This window comes from Canis lupus, chromosome 20 (genome assembly GCF_011100685.1).
Source record: "Canis lupus familiaris isolate Mischka breed German Shepherd chromosome 20, alternate assembly UU_Cfam_GSD_1.0, whole genome shotgun sequence".
Taxonomy (NCBI): Eukaryota; Metazoa; Chordata; class Mammalia; order Carnivora; family Canidae; genus Canis; species Canis lupus.
Genome location: NC_049241.1, coordinates 52,460,111 through 52,472,742, shown reverse-complemented (window position 1 = coordinate 52,472,742; position 12,632 = coordinate 52,460,111). Strand labels below are relative to the sequence as shown.

Genomic DNA, 12,632 nt, shown 5'->3' with positions numbered 1-12,632 from the left:
CATCATAAATAAATAAATAGATAAATAAATAGATAAATAAATCTTTAAAAAATTTGTTTTCTGTGTTTTAGGGATTTTTATTTATTTATTCCTGAGAGAGAGAGAGAGAGAGAGGGGCAGAGACACAGGCTGAGGGAGAAGCAGGCTCCCCTCACAGAGCCCGATGTGGGGCTTGATCCCTGGCCCCGAGATCTGGGATGACGCCCTAAGCTGAAGGCAGATGCTCAACTGCTGAGCCACCCAGGTGCCCCCTGGAATTTGCTTTTTTTTTTTTTTTTGCATTTTTTTTTAACAAGTAGGCAGCATGCCTGCCGCGTTGCAGGTCGGGGACCGTGTTTCCAGAAATACCATCGCAGGCAAAAAGGCATCCCTCTGTTTACTTATTCAGCAAACATTTACCAAATACTCGCAGTGAAGAAAGCAGAGCCCATGTGTGATGGAGCTTACGAATAAGCCCATCATCGTACGTAGAACGTAAACCTGGGGTGGATCCCACTACGAAAGGAGGAAGTAAAGCAGAGGTAATGGAGGGAGCAGAGATCGGCGACTCTTTCTTATAAAGGGCCATATAATAAATATATTCAGCTGTGCAGGCCAGACGGTCTCTGCCATTACTACTGCTCTCGTAGAGGAAGATCAGCTGTAGAGAACTTGTGAACAACTGGGCGAGACTCTTTTCCAATTAAACTTTATTGACAAAACAGACTGGGCTTGGCTTCTGGGCTGTCATTTGCCAACCTCTGAAATAGAGGATAAGGGGTTTGCTGTTTTCGAAGGGTTTATGGTCTGAGGTGGGATGCTTTGAGCTGGAGAGGAAGCAAACCAAGCAGATCTGTGAGAGAATAATAGTCTGGGCAAAGGAGGAAGCCAGTGCAAAGGTCCTGGGGCAGAAGGAGGCCTGGCTTGTTTAAAGAATGATGGGGAGGCCTGTGTGTCTGGAGGAGGGTAGACAAGGTTAAGGATGAGAAAAAAAAAAAAGCACTGGTCACTTATATAGGGACTTGCAGATCTTGTGGTACAGGCTTTGGGTTCTTGTTCTGAGTATGATCAGGGTATGTTGAAGTCATCTGCAGCCTATAGGTTGACTCCTCACTATGGGAAGTTATGGGAAGATTAAAGTATTTCTGTAGAAGCTCACTGGATATTCTCTCCTTTCTTTAGACAACCTGGCGGCCGAGCTGGAGGCCAACCTCGGACTCATTGAAGAGATTTCCGGGTACCTGAAAATCCGGAGATCCTATGCTCTTGTGTCTCTTTCCTTTTTCCGGAAGTTGCGGCTGATTCGAGGGGAGACCTTGGAGATCGGGTAGGTGGCCCGGTTCTGGGTGTGTCCCGAATGCTCCCTGGGAGGTTTGTGATTTCAAACAACTTAGGGGTTTTTGCCAAGACGTGGAAACACCTGTGTCCATGGACGGATGAATGGATAAAGATGTGGGACACACACGCAGTGGAGTATCACTCGGCCATAAAAAGGGAGGAAATCCTGCCATTTGCGACAATATGTACAGAGCTTGAGGATGTTACGCCAAGTGAGATAAATCAGCGAAACACAAATACTGTAGGATCTCACTTATGTGAGGCATCTAAAAACAAAACCAAAAAACCAGGCTTATAGATAAGAGAATAGATTGGCGGTTACCAGAGGTTGGGGGACCGTGGGTCGGTGGGGGGACTGGGTGGAGGGGAACAGGTGCCAGGGGTCAACAGGCACGAATTTCTAGTTATAAAATAAATACATCCTGGGGAGGTGATGTATCACCCGGTGACTGTAATTAGCCAACCTGTATTTTACATTTGAAAGTTGCTGAGACTGTAAATCTTAAAAGTTCTCATCACAAGAAACAATTTATTTTTTAAAGACTTTATTAATTTATTCATCAGAGACACACAGAGAGAGGCAGAGGCACAGGCAGAGGGAGAAGCAGGCTCCCTGTGAGGAGCCTAATGTGGGACTCGATCTCAGGACCCTGGGATCACACCCTGAGCTGAAAGCAGACGCTCATCCACTGAGCCACCCAGGTGCCCCAGAAACTTTTTTTTTTTTTTAAATGATGTGAAGTGATGGATGTGAACTGAACTTAGGGTGGTTTTTTTTAATTGTTTTGTAATATCTACAGGTATCAATTGTAATGTTGTATGCCTGAAACTAATACAGTCTTATTAATCAGTTATATTTCAATAAAACTGGGGGTGGGGCGAGAAAACTTTAGTTTTTTTTGTTTTGTTTTGTTTTTTACTGAGGTATAGTTGGCATGTAATATTATGTTTCAGGTGATAACATAATGATTCTATATTTGCATATATTGATATTTGCATACATTGCAAAATGATCACCAGGATAAGTCTAGTTAAGAACCATCATCCCATATAGTTACAAGATTTTTTTCTTGTGTTGGGAACTTTTTTAAGATCTATTCTCTTAGCTTTTAAATATGCGGTACAGTATTATTAACTAAACTTACAATGATATAACTTAGGGTGTTTAAAAAATATTTAATTATTTGAGAGAGAGAGAGAGCACAAGCAGGGGGAGCATCAGAGGGAGGAGGAGAAGCAGACTCCCCAACTGAGCAGGGAGACTGATGTGGGTCTTGATCCTAGGACCCTGGGATCATGACCTGAGCTGATGGCAGATGCTTAACTGACTGAGCTCCCCAGATACCCCAACTTAGGATCTAGGTTCTGTCCATTTTTGTGCTCCTCATGGTTGCAAGATGGCTGCTTCGCCTCCAGCCTCACAATTGTGGAACCAATGGGAAAAGGGGAAGGACAAAGGCCCATGCCAATTGAGAATGTCTCCTTAAGAAATAAAACCCTGCCTGGACCCTTCCACACTCTCAACCCCAACACTGATTTCTCATGTCTCCTTGGTGAGAACAGGGTCAAGTGGCTGCTCCCAGTTGCAAGGAAGGGTGGATGCATGAATATTTACCTTTTCCGATCTGTATAGTAGAGGAAGTCAGAGAAGAGGGGACTATGAGTGGCATTTGAGAAGCCACTGCACTGAACTGTTTAGACCACCTTCTTGAATCGTTCACCAGCTCATGCTGATTTTTCTGCCATAAAATGGCCTTGTTTGCTGAGGTCTAGACCTTTCATTTGGATTGTGCTTATGACCCCCTACATAGGTGTCCTAGAACTAGACCAGTACCATCCACTAGAGATATGGTACAAGTCAGGGGTGCCTGGGTGGCTCAGTCTGTTGAGAGTCTGACTCTTGATCTCAGCTCAGGTCTTGATCTCAGGGTTGTGAGTTCAAGCCCTGCATTGGACTCCATACTGAGCACAGAGCCTGCTTAAAAAAAAAAAAAATCAGTGAGTACTAATCAATTCAGACATGAATAGATGCTAAATGGTGAAAATTTGATGAGTAACAGGATATTTACAGAGTCTCAAAGTACCTCCCCATAAGATTAAAAAAAAAAAGAAAGAAATGTGACACAAGTCACACGTGTGACTTTAAACGATCCAGTGGCCACATTTTAAAGTCTTCAAAACGAATCAGGGAAGTGAATTTTAATAATGCATTTTACTGAAACTGTTCCATCTGAGATGTTATTTTGACGTGGACTCAAACTAGGAAAGTGAAAGAGGAGGATTCTTACATTTTTTCTCTGCCTGTGACAAGCCAGGGAATGACAAGGTTTGTGTGTGTTCCCGTAGGAACTACTCTTTCTATGCCTTGGACAACCAGAACCTAAGGCAGCTATGGGACTGGAGCAAACACAACCTCACCATCACTCAGGGGAAACTCTTCTTCCACTATAATCCCAAACTCTGCTTGTCTGAGATCCACAAGATGGAGGAAGTCTCAGGAACCAAGGGGCGCCAGGAGAGGAACGACATTGCCCTGAAGACCAACGGGGACCAGGCGTCTTGTAAGTGGTGATGTCCTGGTCCTTCCAGCCCGAGGACCAGATAAGGCGGCTGTCTTTCTCCTTGAGCACTGCATTGGCCCTCAGCGGGGGTGGGGTGGGGTGGAGTTGGTGGCAGGTGTCATTGCCCCCCCAAGCTAAAGCAGCTCAGAGTTCTATTTCTGCAATGCCAAGGACAGGTCTATCATATCTCTGTGATTTCAGAGAGACAGTGCCTGATTTTGGAAGATGTCACATCTGCATTGAATGAATGAATGAATGAATGCATGCATGCATGAATGAATGGATTTCTCCTTATAGGTGACCTTGGCTCTAGTGCTCCAGCAGGTCCTGCAGCTGCTGCATAGCTGGAGGCTACCAGCTGACTTCACTCCTCTGACAGGTTCTCTCTCGAGGAAATATCAGAGCAGAAAGGTGCCAAGGCTTCCAAGAGCTGGGTCTTTGCCGCAGATTTGTGGGAATTCAGGAGAGGGAGAGAGAGCAAGGTTGGGGTGTAGCTTGGGGGGGGCTTGCATCCCACTCTTTCTAAGGCATCGTCTCTCCAAGGCCTGCGTGCTCTCTAAACTCACTTGGCCCATATTCAGTTTGCACTGGAGTCATATATTCTGACAAGGAAGGCTTGAAAGTCCACGTGTGTGAGAAAATTGTGCCAGGACAGTCGTCACTCTTGAAAAATCACTTTTCCCAATAATTATCGGCCAGTTGTCCTTCTCAGTTCGGTGCTGACCACTGTTCCTGTGTTGAGCATCTGGCTGCGTGGGGACCAACTTGTGTGACCAGTTCTTGCCTCCGAACACCAGGAGGAGGCTTGTGGGGGTGAGACCCATCCGGGGAGCAGCAGACTGACACCTCCCTTCTCCCAGATGCTCTTGGAAATGTTGGGTCACCTGTTGGGGCCTGAAACAAGTTTTTAATGCTGATGTCATTAATGTTTTTAAACTTTTCTAGGTGAAAACGAACTACTTAAATTTTCTTACATTCGGACGTCTTATGACAAGATCTTGCTGAAATGGGAGCCCTACTGGCCCCCTGACTTCCGAGACCTCCTGGGGTTCATGCTCTTCTACAAAGAGGCGTAAGTAAAGGGTATAGACGTGTGTGGGTTGTGTGTGTTCAGAGGTTCCCCTCTGAGGTGCCTCTCTCTCTCTCTTCCTTGTGGAATAGCGATTACAGGATCCCTTTTATCATCTCACAAGCTGATGGCATGTGAAGTTAGTAACATCCTCATTTGTCAAAACCAGAAATTGAAACAGGTTTCTTTTGGCCAAGTTCCTACGGCAATATTCCATTTTGCCTCATATACGTACACCTCAACAAGACGTCCGTAACAAAATTTGCTCAGTTCGCTGAGTGGGTCTTTAAAAATTTATTTTTGGGGATCCCTGGGTGGCGCAGCGGTTTGGCGCCTGCCTTTGGCCCAGGGCGCGATCCTGGAGACCCGGGATCGAATCCCGCATCGGGCTCCCGTTGCATGGAGCCTGCTTCTCCCTCTGCCTGTGTGTCCGCCTCTCTCTCTCTCTCTCTCTCTCTGTGACTATCATAAATAAATTAAAAAATTTTTTTTAAATAATAAAAAATAAAAATTTATTTTTGTATCCATTTTCTATTTTTTCCAACCTTTAAAGAATTTATTTTCATTTTTATTATTTTTATTTTATTATTATTTTTTTATTGGAGTTCAATTTGCCAACATAGAGCATAACACCCAGTGCTCATCCCGCCAAGTGCCCCCCCCAGTGCCCGTCACCCAGTCACCCCAACCCCCTGCCCACCTCCCCTTCCACCATCCCTTGTTCGTTTCCCAGAGTTAGGAGTCTCTCATGTTTTGTCACCCTCACTGATATTTTCACTCATTTTCTCTCCTTTCCCCTTTATTCCCGTTCACTATTTTTTATATTCCCCAAATGAATGAATCCATATAATGTTTGTCCTTCTCTGATTGACTTATTTCACTCAGCATAATACCCTCCAGTTCCATTCATGTCGAAGCAAATCCAACCTTTAATTGTGGCAAAACATATCTAATGTAAAATTGACCATTTGAACCATGCTTATGTGTCCTGCTCAGTTGCATGAAGTACATTTGCCGTGTTGTGCAAACATCACCAGCATCCATCTCTAGAACTTTCTCATCTTCTCAAACTAAAACTGTCTCCATTAAACTTGGTCATTTTGGGGCACCTTGGTGGCTCAGTGGTTGAGCATCTGCCTTCGGCTCAGGGCATGATCCTGGGGTCCTGGGATCGAATCTTGCATCGGGCTCCCCACAGGGAGCCTGCTTCTCTCTCTGCCTATGTCTCTGCCTCTCTCTCTGCGTCACTCGTGAATAAATAAATAAAATCTTAAAAAAAAAACCCACAAAAATACAAAAAGCAAAACTTGTTCATTTTGAGTACAATTGAGCCTTGAACAATGCAGAAGTTAGGGGCACTGACCACCGCCCAAGTCAAAAATCCACATATAACTTTTGATTCCCCTAAAACTTAGCTACTAATAACCTGCCATTGGCTGGAAGCCTCACCGATCACATAAACCGTTGATTGATATGTATTTTGTATATTATATGTATTATAGACTTATTCTTACAATAAAGTCAGCTAGTAGTAGTAAAAGGAAAATGTTCTTAAGAAAACCGTAAGGGAGGGAAAATGCATTTATGGCCCTGTACTTTAAAAAATCCATGTGTGGATGGGTCCACCCAGTCCAGCCCATGTTGTTCAAGGGTCTACTATATACGACTGTGCTGAAATTCTTTTTTTAAAGATTTTATTAAAAAAAAGATTTTATTTTTATGTAATCTCTATACCCAACATGGGGCTCGAACTTACAACCCCGAGGTCAGGAGTCAAACACGCTCCACCCACCAAGCCAGCCAGGCATCCTTGACTTTCCTGAAATTCTAAAGGGAGGTGGTGGAAGTTGTGATTATATTCCTAGTAATAATTGTTCCATCTCTGAAGATTTATCATGTGTCTGATTGTGTGCTGAGAAGTAGCACACGATCTCTCATGCAGTCTTTTCTTTTTAAAAGATATTGTTTGTTTGTTTGTTTATTTATTTATTTATTTATTTATTTATTTATTTATTTATTTATTTGAGAGAGAGAACGAGTGAGCATGCACACAGGGAGAGGGAGGGGGCAGAGGGAGAGGGAGAGAGAATCTCATGCAGACTCTGTGCTGAGCGTAGAGCCCGACGTGGGGCTCGATCTTACAACCCTGAGATCACTGCCTCAGCTGAAATCAAGAGACAGATGCTTAACGGCTGAGCCCCCTAGGCGCCCCTCTCATGCAGTCTTACCAATAAGTAGCGAGGTAGTTGGTGTCATCATCACTACTGACAATAGTCGGAAAGTTGAATGATAAGGGGAAGAGTCCCCTCTCTTCGGGACCTGTGTCATTTTTCCTGGTGGCATCAGATTTTTGGTGAACAGGAGACAACCCTATAGGATGTCACCTCCCCTGCTGCATATCTGTCCTCAGAGCCATAGTCATGGAATGATACCTGCCTTCTCCTGCTTTGTCTTGAAAGCCCTTATCAGAATGTGACCGAGTTTGATGGGCAGGACGCGTGTGGCTCCAACAGCTGGACGGTGGTGGACATTGACCCACCTCTGCGGTCCAACGACCCCAAATCGCAGAACCACCCGGGGTGGCTGATGCGGGGTCTCAAGCCCTGGACCCAATATGCCATCTTTGTCAAGACCTTGGTCACCTTTTCTGATGAACGCCGCACGTATGGAGCCAAGAGTGACATCATCTATGTGCAGACAGATGCCACTAGTAAGTGTTTCTTCCGTGGCCTGGACATCTTGCCTTGAACGGGTCGACACAGTAACATTTGTAGGAAGTGCTCTTTTATGTGGTTATTGGCTTCTGAAAGCATCGGCTGTTCTTTTGTAATTTCAAAAGACAAGGCAGTAGCAACAAGCCACCTGAGGAGTCTATAAATATTCCTTCCCATTCTGGAAAATTTCCAAATAATTCACAAAAGTCGGAAAAAAAATGAACACCATGGACTGTCTCCCGGCTTCAACAATTACAGTGTTGTGCTATTTTTATTTCATTTCTGTGCCCTACCCCCCTCCATTTTTTTCGGGGGAGGGGGCTGGAATATTTCATAGCGATTTAGTTGTATTTGTATTTTTATAAAGCCTAAGTCGTTCTCCTGTGGTGGAGGTTCTCAATCCAGGGGTGATTCTGCACCCCCACAGACGTCTGGTGAGGTTTGGAGACAGTTTTGGGTATCATGACAGTGGAGGTGGGGTGGTAACTCCACCAGATGCTGCTCAGCATCCAGCGATGCACAGGGCACAGACCCATACCCAAGAATTATCTAGCCCCAGATGTCTGTAGTACTGAGGGTGAGGAGCCCTGTCCCATGGGATACAGTCCAGACTTTATGAGTCGGGCTCCCTCCCACCCATCTCGTATCCTCCAGCAATACCAAAGGACTCCACAGTTTCTGGAAAGTTCCAGCTTCCGGATCTTTGTACACATGATGCTCTTTGCCTTGAGGCCCCCCACCCCCGCACCTCACTGACTCCCTCAGCCACCTGCATTCTCGAGGGGCAGGTTTTGTGGAGCTCAAAGGTGGTACGTCTTGGGGGATGTCAGAATGAGATGCCATATCCGCGAAACGGATGACTGGCATTTGCCCTGCAACTGGGTTCAATTTGGAGCAAACATTAGCCAGAAAATGTGAGTTTATTTGTCTCTCCCCACTATCCTCCCTTGCCCCAGCGTCTTTCCGGTGCTCCGCACAGAGATAGCTTGGCACACAGTTGGGGCCTTCTGTGCGTAAATGTGTGTTGCCTAAAAGAACGAACGAGTGGCTGTGTGATGATCTGTGGTACAAATGGACTGTGATTTGGTAACGCTTGCACCTGCCCCAGGAGCTTTCCACGCATCTTCAGTTTTCTCTGATGTTAAATAACACTGCAGTGAACACCCTCATGATTTCGTTACCTGCTGTGTTCCTTCCTAGGCCCGCCTGACAGCCAGTCCCCCCCGCTCATGGTGGACCTGTCTCCTCTCTCCTTTGCAGATCCTTCCGTCCCCCTGGATCCAATCTCGGTTTCGAATTCCTCGTCCCAGATTATTCTGAAGTGGAAGCCTCCCTCTGACCCCAATGGCAATATCACGCACTACCTGGTTTTCTGGGAGAGGCAGGCCGAAGACAGTGAGCTCTATGAGTTGGATTATTGCCTCAAAGGTGAGTGCCGGCAGGTGTGGGGAGCAGATGAGCCACTTTGTCCTGCTCCCAGGGAAGCATCTCTGCACATCCTGTTTCCCAGTGGAAGCAGGGGTGGGGGGTGAGGTGCGGGGGCATGTGCACACACACTCCATTGGCTCTTGTGCAAAAACACACGGACACATTTCTAAACATCCCCAGGGGGGCGCCTGGGTGGCTCTTTCGGTTAAGTGTCTGCCTTTTGGCTCAAGTCACGGTCTCAGGGTCCTGAGATCGAGCCCTGTGTTGGGCTCCTTGCTCAGCAGGGAGTCTGCTTCTTCCTCTCCCTCTGCTCTCTGCTCCTTCCCCCTGCCGTGCTCTCTCTTTCCCACACTCTGTCTCAAATAAATAAAATCTTAAAAAAAAAAAATAAACATCATCACCTAATGACACTCTGAAGACTCATGTCAAAACCAGATAGTTCCCATGTCTTGGCACCATTTCCTTCTGAAACGTTCTCCTCCTCCTCCTTCCCTGCTTTGGGGATGCAGCTCTGTAAATCCCCTGGATTTTGGGGCTAAGCTGGGAGTTGAGAGGTTATTGACGAAGGCAGGGAAGAGTTTCAGGCCCTACATTTTTTTCTTTTTTTTTACATTTCTTTTTTTTTAATTATTTATTTTTATTTTATTTAAATCCAATTAGCCTCTACATTTAGACACTAAAGTTTTAAGGATTGAGGTAGCGAGGAGTGATCATGTGTTTTCTTCTACGCTCTCCGTGAAGAATTCATACTAGTGATGATTTACCACCCACACAGTCTTTAATCTTGTTTACTTAATAGGCTTCATCCCTTTGCAGGAAAACAGAAAATTATTTGAGCCTCAACCTGGTTTGTATACATTAGTTTAAAAATTTAAAACTGAATTAAAAAAACATCCCATCCAACCGGAGAAACAGATGTCATTTTTTCCCCCTTTGGGTTTTTGTTGTTTGTTGTTTGTTTTTTACGTTTGTCTGTATTTATTTTTCTGTGGCTGGTTTTGAGTTCATCATTTCCTCAGCTCTTGACCTTGGAGGCAAAGGCTCAGTGTCTGCTGGCGAGGCCTGGATGAGGCCCGAGCCTGCGGGCTACTCTTGGCTGGACCTCTGACCTGCTGTAGGGCTTTGGGCAAGTCACCGAGCTGGTCACTGGCTGCCTCCTTTTCGGGAGAAGGGGCAGGAGGCCAGATGATCTCTGGGAGCCATCCCAACTCAAAGATCATGTGCTATATGTATGCCTGTGACCTCATCTCCCGCCTGAGCTGAGGCTTGCAAACGTGATTTATCTCCTCAGATGCTTTATATAACTCAAGAGCAAGCACAGGCCTCGGCTTAGCTGTGAGCTGTTGGCCCTGCATTCGAGTAACCGAAACCACCAGCTTGAACCACCACCAGGAGCGGCCCGCAGTGCTTTCGTTTTTTTTGTTTTGTTTTTTGTTTTTAAAGAATAACAGCTTTTATTCTGGAAGTCTGAATCTATCATTACAATGTGGCTATTTAAACGTAATTTGTAATGACCACAAAGTTTATGTAGTTAAAAATAAACTAAGGACAGATATTGTAGGATTCCACCCACAGGAGGTCTCCGGGGGAGTCCTGTCCACAGAGGCAGGAGGCAGATGGTGGGGGGCCGGGGGTGGGGTGGGAGTGGGGAGTCAGTGTTTCAGGGGGACAGGGTCTCCGTGTGGGGGAATGGAAAGTTCTGGAGATGGATGGTGGGAGTGGGTGTAGATGGTGTGACTGTGCTTCATGCCGCTGAGCTGTGCATTTAGACATGATGGAGATGGTGAATTTTATGTCATGTGCATTTTACCACAATTTTGAAAAAAAATGCACAAAATAAATAAGCTTACTAACTAGGACTTGTGATGGTTTCCTATTCGTATCACCAGTGGGGTTTTTCTCTCCCAGCTTTATTGGTGTGTGGTTGAATGATAAGATATTGAAAGGTAAAATTGTAAGATACTGAACGTGCCCATCGGGATGATTTTGGTTTGCCTGTATGCTCTAAAGGCGTTTCTCCCAGGTAGTTACTTAATTCTCCATCATCTCATATTTTTGGCTTTGTGTGTGTGTGTGTGTGTGTGAGAGAGAGAGAGAGAGAGAGAGAGAGAGAACGTTTAAGTTCTATGCCCCTAGCATATTTCGGTTCTATAGCACGGCATTATCAACTGCATTTTTAAAAATTGTGGTAAAATGTATATAACATAAAATTGACTATCTTAACCATTTTTTAAAAAAGATTTATTATTCACGAGAGACGCACAGAAAGAGGCAGAGACACAGGCAGAGGGAGAAGCAGGCTCCCTGCGGGGAGGCCGATGCGGGACTCGATCCCAGGACCCCGGGGATCACGCCCTGAGCCAAGGCAGATGCTCAACCGCTGAGACACCCAGGGGTCCCTTAACCATTTTTAAGTGTGCGGCTCAGTGACAAGAAGCACATTCGCATTGCTGTGCATCTGCCCCCACCACTGTCTCCAGAACTTTCTCATCTCCCCCGACCTGAACCTCTGTCCCCATGAAACTCTGACCTTCACCCCCCACCAGTTCCCACCATCTCCTCCGTCTCTGTGGACGGGACTGTCCGAGGCGACTCATTACCTATACTTTTACTACATAGTCACAGAAAAAAACCCACAGGACTCTAAGTGCCCTGCGGTGGGGGCCAGAAGGAGTAACAGGATCGAGGAGCTGTGTCTGGCCTGATCCAAAAGTCCTTTCCTCTCCAGAAAATTCTCAGGATCCTCCCTCACTAAGGAAACCCAACCTTTTTCTCCCACCCCTAATGCCATTACCGGTCCGTAATGGTTAACCCAGCCAGGTTAGCCTGTGTCTATTAATAAATATCAGAAATATTTTTTAAGAGTCCCTGGTAGGCTTTGACAGCTGTATAAATACTTGGGCTTCCGAGTGGATACTCAGCCAGTCACGGGAAGGCCCTTAGAGCCCATTGTCTCCCGGACCATGGTAGGGGAGAGGAAAGAAGTGCTCAGCAGCCCCCAGGAGGCTGTGGGCACGAGGGCTGGCGGCAGGAGAGGTGCACCCCAGGGCCCTTGGTGGCTTTTGCCTGCAGAGAGGAGCATCCATCCTCATGGTCATCCCAGAAGTGTGGCTGTGTTCCACCCGGTGGACGGCAGGTGCCCCTGGGATTGGCCTCGGGGGTCAAGGTGCGGCCCGCTGCGGTACTCCAAAAAGCAACTTTGTGGGTTTTTAAAAATTTATTTTATTTTTTAATTTATTTACTCATGAGAGACACAGGGAGAGAGAGAGAGAGGCAGAGACACAGGCAGAGGGAGAAGCAGGCTCCATGCAGGGAGCCTGACGTGGGCTTCGATCCCGGGTCTCCAGGATCATGCCCTGGGCTGAAGGCGGCGCTAAACTGTTGAGCCACCCGGGCTGCTCGCAACTTTGTGTTTTTAGGACACTGCCCTCTAGAAGTTGGGGTTCTCTCTCTCTCTTTCTCTGTTTTTTTTTTTCTTTTCTTTTTTCAATTCCCTTTTCTGTGCTTCTTTGAAAACTATCTTCCCTCCTCTGTCTCCCCTCA

The 12,632-nt window shown here is 46.1% G+C and overlaps 1 protein-coding gene across 4 annotated transcripts in view; it reads left to right on the top strand.

Moving 5' to 3' along the window:
• INSR (insulin receptor) overlaps positions 1–12,632 on the top strand; it is a 135,257-nt gene that overhangs the window by 87,541 nt on the left and 35,084 nt on the right. For all 4 annotated transcript variants that reach the window (XM_038567407.1, XM_038567406.1, XM_038567409.1 and 1 more), the window contains 5 exons: positions 1,162–1,306; positions 3,664–3,878; positions 4,824–4,950; positions 7,407–7,657; positions 8,922–9,089. In XM_038567407.1, coding sequence (XP_038423335.1) covers positions 1,162–1,306; positions 3,664–3,878; positions 4,824–4,950; positions 7,407–7,657; positions 8,922–9,089 — 906 coding nt within the window. The remainder of the gene's footprint in view (positions 1–1,161; positions 1,307–3,663; positions 3,879–4,823; positions 4,951–7,406; positions 7,658–8,921; positions 9,090–12,632) is intronic.